Source organism: Salvelinus fontinalis, chromosome 11 (genome assembly GCF_029448725.1).
Source record: "Salvelinus fontinalis isolate EN_2023a chromosome 11, ASM2944872v1, whole genome shotgun sequence".
Lineage (NCBI taxonomy): Eukaryota > Metazoa > Chordata > Actinopteri > Salmoniformes > Salmonidae > Salvelinus > Salvelinus fontinalis.
The window spans coordinates 38,277,134-38,290,686 of NC_074675.1; the positions used below are offsets into that span (position 1 = coordinate 38,277,134).

Sequence of the window (13,553 nt, forward strand, 5' to 3'; positions counted from 1 at the left end):
AGCCGACACAATACTCATAAGCAGGAGGAGGTGTATTATAGGGGGTGTTATCAAATGAAGAAAACGAATGACTGACACTGCCAAAATGATAAGGATATCCTACTCTGTACTGTCGTAACTTTGAGCTATTGCTCCATACAAACTCCGCCCTATTTGCCAGTCCGATGCGCGACAGAATCCCTCGCTGTCACACGAAATGGAATCATAGACCGTATGAATGTATTGAATACTCACTCGCGGGTGAAAATCCGGTGTTTGCTTTTGTTTATATTGATCTGAACGTGAGGCACTTCCATTTGTTCGCTCTGTTTGGGAGACAACTGCTCGACAATTCGTGTTTTACCTTTGGAATTCCGGGCGATTTTGAGGAGGCGCAGTCCGCCAGAAATTACGCACCAGACAACATGATTTTTAAACATTTGGAATTTCTCTTGGTTCTACGATACTTTATTAATTTGGTCGCACTAGAGGTTGCAGCTGGGAAAGGTAGTGCTATTGTATTTACTTTACATTACCTTTAGTGGTCATATGACACCAGTTGTTTCGTCATTTTCAGTTGGCATGACTTTAGGAAAGCTAGGATTTCCTGGCCATTTCCCGAAACCGACGTCAGAATGAGAAGTTTAGATAATGAGAAAAGTATCTATTTAAAATACATGTAGGATTCCCTTGTAACTTTTGCCTACATTAAAACGTGTATTAATTTGACATTGACTTACTATGATTATTATTTATGTAGTCTTGTTGTGTGGCCTTGTTACTTTGCCCCGGTGAGTCATATTGTTCAGAAATTGTAACTAGGACCTACACCAAACAGATTTGTGGATCAGACATAGCAAAGATGATATATATATAGCATATATAGCAGTTGGTCATCACATTACCATACAAAGTAGTTTACACTGCTCGTCTCTTGTCACCTCTTCAGCTCTCCCTGAGCCGCTCAACCTGTCATTGACGTGGGAGTCTGAATTCCGTATAAAGCTGTCGTGGAACGCACCAAAAAAATTAGATCCATCTTGCAAGGTGAACTACACGATCACTGAAACGATCGGAGAGGTGAGTCGAATGCACTCATGCCCATGAAAAGGAAAATTAAACAAAAGTACATTTGGAATTGATTTATAATACAAACAGTTTTTTATGCACAGAATGAATTGCAAGACGTAGCCTATTCATGCATATCAAGAGATCATAAACTATTATAAAATCATCTGTTACAAAGTTATATTATTCAATAATAATACACATCATATTAAATACCTAACACTAATACTTTGTAGAATGTGAAATGACAGTGATTCAACATTTTTTTCACAGAAGAAGCCCGTGTTAACGTTAACTTCCAACTGGTTTAAAGAGTATCATGTCACTACGAATGATGCAGTGAATTACACAGTGAAAACAAACCCCAAAAACTGTACAGGCAGAACCATAAGCAAACCTGTCAGCATCTCTAAACCTAAACCCACAGGTAGGTAACAATTACTGTGAGGTGAATCCTAACTTCCAACCCTAACTTCGAATTTTCACTTAGTCTCCCATTGATATCAATGCATGACTAAGGGTGCGTTTACTCTGGGCGTTTGTAAATTCAGAGCGTTGTCAGATTGTCCCTTTGTAAATTCAGAGCATTTCGCTCTCGGAGCGTTCAGGGCGCATACTGGACGCTCTGGCCGAGGAGTAGGGTTGATCCAAGTGTTCTGACTAGCTTGCTAGCTACTTCCAGACACAAATGAGAGAACGCCCCACTCCGACCATTTTACTTGACCTAGAAGATGCGGTTAATCTGTTTTCATGTTATCCAGAGCGTTGGTGACTGTAACTGTGCTACTGGCAACAATTTAATTACATTATTTTGCCGACATTTACTGACACCGATCATATTCAACAGGTGTTGTGTGCTCTGTAATACTCAGATGAGAGTGCTCTGAAATCGATGTAGATAGCCAAGAGTGAATTCACAAACGCACCCTAAGTGAAAATCTTAACCAAAGTGGAAGTTAAAATTTGCCCCTATATGAATTGGGACTTGTGAACTCCTGAACTTTATCCAATGTGTCTACTGTAATACAAACATTGTGTTGAAATTAATATTGTTTTTCATGTTTGAAATGCCCTTGTTTTTATTTGTACTTTATATATACCTATCCAAAGTATTGAACAAAGGGTTTTAAGCATACAGCAAATAAAACAATGACCTTAAAGCTGAACACAATTCCCAGTGAAGTGTTACCATAGAGAATAGAAAAGTTTCTTAATGTTAACATGCTTCATTGCAGATTGGCTTTTATTGTCATGAGTCTTGCCCTGGAGGCAAAACTGAGCGGTTTCCACTAGGTGGGCCAGCTGAAAACAAAAATTTGCTTTTTGGTCTTAAATTAAGGTTAGGGTTAGGCATTAGGGTTAGCAGTGTGGTTATGGTTAAAATCAGATTTTATGACTTTGTGGCTGTGCCAGCTAGTGACCACCCTGCAGAGCTGCCTCCAGTACATGCGTCATCTCAATAAATACCAACCTGCTTTTTTATCAGAACAATATTTAGATCTGCATCAGTCTTTGTCAGATACTGTTTTTGTGATCTAGACTCATGGCAATGTTTTCTCTCTCTCTCTCTCTCTCTCTCTCTCTCTCTCTCTCTCTCTCTCTCTCTCTCTCTCTCTCTCTCTCTCTCTCTCTCTCTCTCTCTCTCTTATATATATTTATATATATATATATTTATATATAACAGAGTTGGTGAAGAACTTCCAGTGTTCCCTCTACTCCTCTAAGGCCATGAACTGCAGCTGGCTTCCAGCCAATCAGGCCTCAGACCTCCAGCTCTACTATAGGTGAGAACTATTTTTAAATGAATCAGGGCTCTCCCCAAAGAATGGAAGAGAGGCGATATGGCACCTTGTGTACTGGCTGTGCCACTATGTCAGAAATTAATAATATATATATTGTATTTTTTACTTTATTTGTTATCATATAAGGCAATTTTTTTCCTATAGATTGCAGGAAACGCCAGTTACAGCTGTTTTAAAAAATTGAATATTTGTGGCAATTGAGCTGTGTCGGCTGAGCTGTGTCGGCTGAGCAGTGACAGATTGTCATCCCTTATGTTTCAGGTACCTTGGTCTCTCCCACATAGCAGCATGCAGTGAGTACCAGTACAGAGATGGTCAGAGGACAGGATGTCACCTGAGAGGATCCTTCCTTCAATATGACGTCTACTTCAAGGTCAATGGGACTCTCGATGGCTTATCTGTACGGAATAACTTCCTGGTGATTCCTAGATATCATGGTGAGAATAACTCCATACCACATTTTTTAACAGTTAAAAACAAATGTTTACGATATCCTCGTGGTATGATCTGAAAAACGTTCAAACAAATTTAACTCAGGAGGTAAACATAGCCGCGAGGGGGAGGGTTAGTTGAAAAAAATCCCCTTTATAGCAAAGCATTTGCAGGTTAACAACAAAATACAATTCCTAATGTGATGAGTAGCCAAGATTCGGGACAAGATTCGTTAACAGTAGTCGCTAGTACAGCCTAAGTTAATTTAACTCATGACTGTTTGCTAAACATAATTAACCATTGTGAATAGAACTCACATTTCTTTGTAGGTTACTGCATAACAACGGGTGTGTGAGAGGGAGAGAGAGAAAACAAGAGGGGTGTTGTAATTAAATTAGTAAACACAAGATTGTGCGTATTAAAACGGTTTCAGGTCCATGGACAGCTATTTCGAGACATTGCGGAGAAAAGTGCTCAAGTGCCACTTGCTGGGCCGTGCCCAGCACTGTGTTGCTTGGTGGGCTAGTAAGCCTAAATGTTTAACATTAGCAGGAGCAGGCCTGGGAGCCGAGGGTGAGAGAATGCCATGTTTCTAATTTAATATTGTTTTCATTCACCCCCCCCCCCCCCCCCCCTTTGCAATCAGAACAGCATCAATTCGTTGGGCATAGAATCTACAAGGTGTCAAAAGCGTTCCACAGGGATGCTGGCACATGTGGACTCCAATGTTTCCCACAGTTGTGTCAAGATGGCTGGATGTCTTTTGGATGGTGGACCATTCTTGATACACACAGGAAACTGTTCAGTGTGAAAAACCCAGCAGCGTTGCAGTTCTTGACACAAACCGGCGCACCTGGTACCTACTATCATACCCCGTTCAAAGGCACTTTAATATTTTGTCTCACCCATTCACCTTCTGAATGGCACACATACACAATCCATGTCTCAAGGCTTAAAAATCCTTTTTTAACCTTTAACCTGTCTCCTCCCCTTCATCTACACTGATTGAAGGGGATTTAACAAGTGACATCAATAAGAGATCATAACTTTCACCTGGATTCACCTGGTCAGTCTGTCATTGAAAGAGCAGGTGTTCTTAATGTTTTGTAAGCTCAGTGTATATTTTAATATCCCATGTATTTCCTTCCTCTATCCCCAATTTCATCGTGGGAAAACATAGTTTGGAAAGTAAATGCCTGTTGCTGTAAAGAGAAGACAATGAAAATACTCTAATCTGTCTTTTAATTAGCAAAATTCGCAATTTGAGCGAACAGTAAACAAACGTATTGGCACCAGCTGAGAGCATCAGTCATATCCCCGTTGAGTGTGCGTCACTTTCATTGGGTCAGTGCCACTTGAAACTTTATTTTTGGACAATAATTCCCTCCTTCAGGTTAGATGGACTTCATAATGTACAATTTGTGTCTCCCCTGTTCATAGGCCAGATTAGATGGTTGCAGACAAGGTGTTTTTTATTGATCTGTTTGTCAGAGTCAGCAGTAGCCTATACTACCCTGTCATTGTTGTCATATTAAAAACATAAAATATAGTAGAATTGCATTAAACATATCCTGTAGCCTAGGCCTACTCTACACGCTCAGCCATGCATTGAACACTGCAGTCTTTTTTTGTGAACAGTGATTCAATTATATTATTAGCCTAAATTGTGACTATCCAATCAACTTATCACCTTAGGAATAGTAGGCAATCTTGCATAAGTCTGCAAATGCGATGATAGATGCATGGAATGCTTTATTATAAGGGAGAATTTTAATGGTGAAAATTAACTTCCCCAAACTGGAAACACACTCTATGGGAGAGGGGAGACGGACCGAGAGAGAGAGAGACCTGACTTAACTCAGAGTAAACTGTTTATCGTACAGCAGAGCGCGTCTAACTCCAAACCCCCACAACTGAATAGATCAGAGCCTATCATGAGCGTACCGCTTACAAAAGCTGAGAGCTCTCCATGCAGAATGGGGCCCATGTTTTTCTCTCTCCCCTACCCCAGTCCCATTATCATTAACTGCAAGAATTTGTATTAGTTGCAAAAAAATATAGAAATATTTATTTTTTGCAACAATTCAAATTCTTGCAGTTTTACCATCTCACCAGCCTATGGAGGTAAATTCCAATTGAACAACCAATGACTCATTCCATGATACTACTAAACTCTCAAGTATGCAATATTGTTGATATTACCAATACTCTCATTTATCTAATGTTATACTGTATGTCTGATTCTCTTCAGTCAAGGCCCCGGCCCCTAAGGTGAAGATCACAGAGGAAGGTAGGAATCTCATCCTGAGCTGGGACCCTCCGTACATAGGCGCTGACCACTGCTGGAATTACATCTTTACCTACAGCAAGTGTCAACTGCTCGTGGATGTGCGTATATTTTCATTTACATTTATGTCTCCCTTTATTTATCCAGGAAAACTAGTTCATAACAAATTCATATTTACATTGACAACCTGGCAAGTGCATTTTTTTGTCCGTTTTTATGCTTCCCAGAAGAGTGTTTTCTATTGTTTCATATTTCATTTCAACTAGTTAATTATGGGTTGCACCTACGTCACTCGGTTGCGCTGTTGTTATACAGGTTAGTCTCACTGATATAAATACATTTTGATGATTTATCAACAGATAATGAGACCTAAGACAGAATGTGTCAGATGAGGGGTTGGGCGTTCTGCTATTGTTAACATGAGACAGGCCACTTATGTGAATTGCACCAATAGAAATACAGCTTTAGTCACTGGACAATGTTTACATTGTTTTTACAGACCTACTGAATGTGTTAGGATGAGTGGGCATTGGACATCTGCTGTTTGTTTGTGTGTCTGTGTGTCAGTCAAATAGTACACTCTTAGAAAAAAAGGTTCCAAAAGGGTTCTATGGCTGTCCCCATAGGAGAACCCTTTTTGGTTCCAGGTAGAACTCCTTTTGGTATCCATGTAGAACCCTCTGTGGAAAGGGTTTTACATGGAACCCAAAAGAGTTCTACCTGGTTACCAAAAAGGGTTCTTCAAAGGTCTCTCCTATGGGGACAGCCGAAGAACCCTTTTAGGTTCTAGATAAGACTTTTTTTTCTAAGAGTGTACCACTATTTGAGTTCCACTCATGGTTCTGTGTATGTTTCTTCCAGAGTAAGGAAATACAATCGAATAGTGTGACGGTTTCATATGACCAGACATGCCAGTACAGAGTCAAGCTTAAAGCAGTCTATACGGAATTGTGTGGGAAGGGAGGCAGCGACTGGAGCGAAGAGGAAATCTATGGTACTTTCTCCTCTTTCTTTCTCTACATTCTCTCCCTCTTTCAGAACACAGACAGTGATGTCCTGTAATTGTGTTACCAATTGAAATAGTTGAAACTTTCCCCTTCAAATAGAATAAAACGTATATAATATACCCGTAGTCTATAGTCTGTATAATAGTATATGTCGTTTAAACAGACTTGTGTATTGAATGTTGGCTAAATGTAACAGACTTGTCAAGATTAGAATTAGATCGGGTCACTGATATTTTTGCTTGTATTCTTTTCAGGTGTGGATGATTGGTCGACGACTGTGTTTGATGTCGTCATTCCAGCTGTAGTCTTCTTATTCCTCATCCTTTTAATTAGTTGTTTTATGAAGTAAGTAAACATACTGTGTGTGTGTGTGTGTGTGTGTGTGTGTGTGTGTGTGTGTGTGTGTGTGTGTGTGTGTGTGTGTGTTTGTGTTTAGATTGATTAAATGTCTTAATAGACAGAAGATATCTAGCAAATGTGTTTCCACTTAATTAATTGCCATTTTGGTGTTTAGGGTTTAAATGTTGGGCTAATTCTTTTGTGGTTCTTTTCCAGGCACAGAGAGAAGCTTTTCCCCGCAATTCCACATCCCTCACTGATTTTCAAGGACATGCTGAACGGCAATAAGGAACTGAAGGTTAGAACAGCAACATCCTCTGGTCTCTTTCATTATTAGTAGTGGTCTAACAGCAAGGGGCTGTTGTTGAACTTCACTTACCGGAAATGTTAACATCAGTGTATGCAGTAGATACTAAACTTCCTCTTACAGTACTTCTCACCAGGCACATACTGGTTGAATCAACGTTGTTTCCATGTCCTGTCAATGAAATTACGTTGAACCAACATGGAATAGATGTTGGCCGTAGTCATCATCCTTACCCACACATTCTCAGACACACCCACACCCCACACACACATTCTCAGACCTAAACACACACTAAGCCACTCCAACTTTTTCTCTCTGTGTTCCAGAGCTCCATAGGCAATCTCTATGTCCCGGTTGAGGAGGAGGTGGAATGTAAGATCAGCCTAGAGAAAGACTATACTCTTCCCATGATGCAGCCTGAACACTGAGAGACTACACACTGACGCAGTAGTGATTACTACTGTACAGACAGATACAACTACAACCTGACCCGGTATGACCTGGGAGCCAAGTGACTTCAGTGTCATTGACCGGCCCTCAAAGTAAGCTATCTTAAGGTGGACCCTAACTGTACTGCTGAAGAGTGTCAGGAGTTGGAGCTCCACAGTCGATGGACGACCTTAACAAGTGGGATACAGACTGGGAGTATGTGGACTATGGACTATGGAGACGCCTTTTCCTTTGTTTGTCCTGGAACTGTCAGGACTTATCGACTCACTGACTTCTGTATTGTTCTGGATTGCGTGCGTGTGTGTGCGTGTGTGTGTGTGTGTGTGTGCCTGCGTGTGTAGGCAGATACTAAGTACTGTTCTCACGTACCCCTTGCAACCCAAGGCTTGGGGTCTTAGGTCAAATGTCAGAGGTTATCAGAAAGCCAGTGCAGGAAACGAGGAGGGGCTGGACTCCTAAACCTCACTCCCCGACCAAATAGAACATTGGTGGGCAGTGCCCGAAGAGATGGGCAGGCAGCACCACAGTCTTTATCTGACTGATCAACCCTGTTGATCATGTAATGATTTAGGGGACAAAGAGGTACTTGAAGCTGTGACCCTCTGTGAAATGAGTGCACTACCTGTGCCATAAAAGGCCAGACCTCTAAGCAGGGACTTTAGGGCATTGACATACAGGTAGGTGTGTCCCAAATGACTCCCTATTCATTACACGTATAGTGTGTTACTTTTGTCCAGGGCCAATAGGGCTCTGGTCAAAAGTAGTGCACTATGTAGGGAACAGAGTGCCATTTGGGACGCAGATTGCCTATCAAGGGCTATGTGCTGCTAATGTGAGCTAGATTGTTATGACTCTATTGTTATCAACCTGCATTGCTATTCAAAAGGATAACTTCCCTGTACGTAATAGCTATGTGTAAATAGGTTGTGCAGGTGTATCTATAGTATGTACAAATGTTGGTGAAGTATATATTTTGAGTTTTGTGTTTCAAGGAAATGTTTTGTGCAACACGTATTTTTATTATTTTTTGTTAAAGAAAATTAGCATGCTGTCTTATGGAACCTTATTCTTCTGCATGAATGATTAATTGATATCACCACACACACACTCACTCATTGAGTATCATTCACATCACACCTCCATACATGCAGAGACTCTTCCTTGATAAGATCGCCAAGTCCTTTTTAACAACCTGGAATGAGAAACAGACTTTGTAGAGGACCTGCTGAACACCTTAAACCTGTTATCTGGTCTGTTCTGAACTAGAGATGAGTGTAACATGCTCGCAGATGAACCAATGGGCATGTCAAGCAAGGCCTTGTGTACCTGCTAATCTATGATGAGAATCAATCCAGAGTGTAGGCGTTGAGAGAATAAATCCATCAACAAATAACTGAATCATGTGAGTGAAACCTCCCTTTCTATTTTCAGAGAGGGATTTCTTCCTGGAACATGTTCTTGTTCCATTCCTTAGACATATAGTCAGTGTGATATCAATCAATCAAATGTAAAGGAAGCCCATTTTACATCAGCAGTCGTCAACAAAATGCTTACAAGATACCCAGTGTAAGCAATGCAGAGGCAGAAGCACAGAGGCTGATATGATGGGAGAAATTTGAAAGGGTGTAGCTGTATTTGGAATTGAATTGAGAAATCCCGAAACTGATGCTGTGATGAAATCCTCCCTCAAACTGAGTGAGTGATGTCATGACGTTGGGTTGGGGGTAGTCAAAGACACGACAGTGACGTGTCGAGGCTTGATACTCTTGATTCAAATAGTGATATCTTAAGAGAATGTGTGCTATGAAAAACAGGTAAACACTAAAGGAAGTCAAATAGGTGAATTGAGACATTAAGCCCCGATTTGAAAGCAGCATACCCGTGTGTTTTATTCCTGTGTGTTCTTGCCTGCAAGTTTGATACATTGCTATCTTACAATTATAATACTATAATTTTTACTATACACTGCTTACATTTCATCCACATGTTAGATTGGCTGTCTCCAATCTCGCTACTGTGGACCTCACAAAATTGTCTTTATTGGCAGTCAGTCTGAGTTGATGTTGGATTTCTGGATCTCACTCCCATTCATTCCTTCCTGGCAGAGTCCACATAAACCAGCTGTAGTGGTCACACACACACACACATAGACGCACACACACAGACACAGACACACACACACTCATATACTGCTTATCATTTGATGTTGGAGCATGTCAGTAAGTAACAGTACTACAATATGTGAGAAATGATCATGTTTATAAAACACGGTGTCAGAGAACTGTATAATCACTAGCCTCTCTCACTTGCACATCTACATGAACACACATTGTACACCCTGTTAGCACACAGACTGACTCATGAAGTCTTCCTGTCTCCCACTATAAGACTGCACTGTTCTGGGAAAAAGGAAGCAGGCCTGTGAGTCATAGATATGTTAGCCAAGCCTCATGCCAGTATGTCAATCTCACACTGTTGCCAAATAGTGTGTGGGCCTAATTCATGTGTTATAAAGTCCTTATGTAGATATTCTTCAACTACTACTAGCATATTCCGTGTCCAAGTTTTCATTGGGTGGTAATAAGTCATGCATCATTAATTGATCCAAGTATCCTTGATTTATACAGACGATCCAATTGAAATCGGTCAAATCTATTTCATGTGAGAGGCCTGTTCATATCTGATGTGATGACATCCCATTGCATTCGAAAGGAATAGCATCCCATTATCCCAACAGAAATGTGAACTAAAAATAGAATATACTCACAGACTTACATTGTTCTGTCTGCCTATTCCAGTAAGCGATCTTCTTAACTGCTGTGAGTGATGTGTAATCATTGTTTTTGATTTCCTCAAGAATTTCATCTCATCCTTCAGTCGTGTAACAGAAACTTTGTACCGCGCTCGCACTATGTTTCCTGGTACATTTTCAAAAACAACATCGGCACGAACACGGGCCTGTCGGAGCAAGAACTGAAAAATGCAGATCACAATCCTCTACATCAGGTATTCCCAAACGGGGGTACGCGCAATGCTGTCGGGGGTACGCCAAATAAAAATTTGATTCACATTTAAAAAAAACAAAAGATACAATTTTTTGTAAAAATACAAGTCTTCACATTTTCAAGCTGTCCATTTATATTTTCCAACGGGGCTATACATTTGGGTGAGGTTTTTTGTCACAAAAAAATATAATTTTTGTATAAATTAAAATCTTCACATTTTCAAACAGTCCATTTATATTTTCCAATGGGGCTATACCTTTGGGGATTTTTGTCGCCTGAGTAACCTCCTTTCACTGCCAAAAATTGAATTAAACCATCTAACGTTAGTCTACCTGTCAAATACAGGTAGACTAGTGAAGTAATTAACATCCAATCACATTACCCTTTACTCTCTCGCGGGAATCCGGTTTCTCGAAAATTGATAAATGGTTAAATAAAAGTAAGGCCCGCGTCCATAGAGACACATACCAGCTCTACTGGCAGTACTGCTACTACCAGCAGGACTACACCTGCACCTGTCGATGACACAAGTTGTTCTGCTTCCACGAGCACATCCAATGCTAGCATCAGTAATTCTACATGTGTTGTTAGCCCAGCTAGCATGGACACTGACAGTTGTGAATCTGATGCAGCCGAAGAGCTACTGCCCCCTTACCCGGGAAAGCACCGAACAACAGACAGGGACGTTGGACCATCAAAGAGGCGTAAATATGATGAGAACTACATTGATTTGGGGTTCACTTATATTGGGAGTAGTGCTTTTCCTCAGCCACAGTGTGTTACATGAGCAAAAGTATAATCTCACAACTCGATGAAACCTTCACTCTTGCGCAGACATTTAGAAACAAAACATGCCAATTTTAAAAATAAGCCACGGGAGTTTTTTGAGCGAGAATTCAAATCAAAATCAAATGTATTTATAAAGCCCTTCTTACATCAGCTGATATATCAAAGTGCTGTACAGAAACCCAGCCTAAAACCCCAAACAGCAAGCAATGCAGGTGTAGAAGCACGGTGGCTAGGAAAAACTCCCCAGAAAGGCCAAAACCTAGGAAGAAACCAAGAGAGGAACCAGGCTATGAGGGGTAGCCAGTCCTCTTCTGGCTGTGCCGGGTGGAGATTATAACAGAATAAGGCCAAGATGTTCAAATGTTCATAAATGACCAGCATGGTCAAATAATAGTAATCACAGTGAACAGGTCAGGGTTCCATAGCCGCAAATTAAGAGACTTTTGAGTAGTAAGACATGTATAAAAGCAACAGATGCCATTAATAAGAAGGGGCTGGAAGAGTCTTATATGGTGAGCTACCGAGTGGCTAAGACAGGCAAGCCCCATACTATTGTGGATGACATAATTATTCCTGCTGCCACTGATATGGCTTGGACAATGCTGGGGGAAAAGGCCAAAAAAAACTATACAGACAATGCCTTCATCAAACAACGCTGCTTCATGGCGCATCATTGACATAGCAGGATATGTTTTGAAACAATTACTGCTTCGCATACAAGCCAATGAATTCTATGCGTTACAGCTGGATGAGTGAACAGACGTGGCGGGCCTGGCACAGCTCCTGGTATATGTCTGTTACGTTTATGGGGGGTCAATTAAGGAAGACATCCTCTTCTGCAAGCCACTGGAAACCAAGACAACAGGAGATTATATTTTTAAAGTACTGGACAGCTTTGTGACATCAAATGGACTTTGGTGGTTAAGATGTGTTGGTATCTGTACTGATGGTGCAAAAGCCATGACAGGGAGACATAGTGGAGTGGTTACATACGTGTAAGCAGTTGCTCTCGACGCCACTTGGGTACATTGCAGCATCCACCGAGAGGCTCTTGCTGCCAAAGGAATGCCTGACAGCTTGAAATACGTTTTGGACACTACAGTGAAAATGGTTAACTTTGTTAAAGCAAGGCCCCTGAACTCTTGTGTATTTTCTGCACTATGCAATGATATGGGCAGCAATCTTGTAACGCTTTTACAACATACAGAAGTGCGCTGGTTATCAAGGGGCAAAGTATTGACACGTTTTTTTTAAATTGAGAGACAAGCTTAACGTTTTCTTTATTGACCATAGTTTTCACTTGTCTGACCGCTTGCATGATGACGAGTTTCTCACATGACTGGCCTATCTGGGTGTACCTATGTGAGTGGATTCTCAGCCCTCACTAGCATGAAAACTAAATACAGACACAGACTGTGTGGAAAATGATTTAAGACTGAGACTCTCTCCAATACAACCCAACATTGCAGAGTTATGTGCATCCTTTCAAGCACACGCTTCTCATTAACCTGTGATAAGTTTTTCACAATTTTCGATGAACAAATAACGTTTTATATGTAAGATGGCTAAATAAATAGCAAAATTATTGATTATTATTATTTGTGCCCTGGTCCTATAAGAGCTCTTTGTCACTTCCCACGATCCGGGTTGTGACAAAAACTCACACTCATTCTTATGTTTAATAAATGTATCGTATAGTGTGTGTGGCAGGCTTACAATGATGTCAAAAAACAACATTTGAGAGTGCGCTGACCCTGGTGCTAGAGGGGGTACGCAGCTGGAGGTTGAATGTTTGAAGGGGTACGGGACTATATAAAGTTTGGGAACCACTGCTCTACGTGACTCACCTACTGAAGGAAACTCTTAACAACAGCCAAAACAACAGTACCCCAAAGGTACACTGAGTGTACAAAACATTAGGAACACCTTCCTAATATTGAGTTGCACCCCCTTTTGCCCTCAGAACAGCCTCAATTCGTCGAGGCATGGACTCTACATGGTGTTGAAAGCTTTTCCACAGGGATGCTGGCCCATGTTGATGTCAATGCTTCCCACAGTTGTGTCAAGTTACCTGGATGTCCTTTGGGT

General features: G+C 40.9%; 1 protein-coding gene across 2 annotated transcripts; it reads left to right on the forward strand.

Annotated features, from left to right (window-relative positions):
- The first annotated feature begins 141 nt into the window (after nt 1-141).
- Nucleotides 142-8,722, forward strand: LOC129865679 (interleukin-13 receptor subunit alpha-1-like). Of its 2 annotated transcripts, none has more exons than XM_055938633.1 (10): nt 142-486; nt 929-1,059; nt 1,321-1,474; nt 2,732-2,831; nt 3,111-3,286; nt 5,533-5,669; nt 6,430-6,562; nt 6,830-6,920; nt 7,131-7,212; nt 7,548-8,722. In XM_055938633.1, the coding sequence occupies exons 1-10, from the start codon at nt 165-167 to the stop codon at nt 7,647-7,649; spliced, it is 1,428 nt and encodes a 475-aa protein (XP_055794608.1). In that variant the 5' UTR covers nt 142-164; the 3' UTR covers nt 7,650-8,722. The 2 variants fall into 2 exon arrangements, with proteins under 2 accessions (XP_055794608.1, XP_055794609.1); XM_055938634.1 differs by having other exon boundaries at nt 1,324-1,474.
- The last annotated feature ends 4,831 nt before the right edge of the window (nt 8,723-13,553 follow it).

Bases quoted from the DNA above. Each gene is read 5' to 3' on its own strand.
- LOC129865679 (XM_055938633.1), top strand. From the start codon at position 165: ATGCGCGACAGAATCCCTCGCTGTCACACGAAATGGAATCATAGACCG. The intron at 1,475-2,731 runs GTAGGTAACAAT...TATATATAACAG, and splicing joins CTCTAAACCTAAACCCACAG to AGTTGGTGAAGAACTTCCAG. The intron at 6,563-6,829 runs GTACTTTCTCCT...TATTCTTTTCAG, and splicing joins GAGCGAAGAGGAAATCTATG to GTGTGGATGATTGGTCGACG.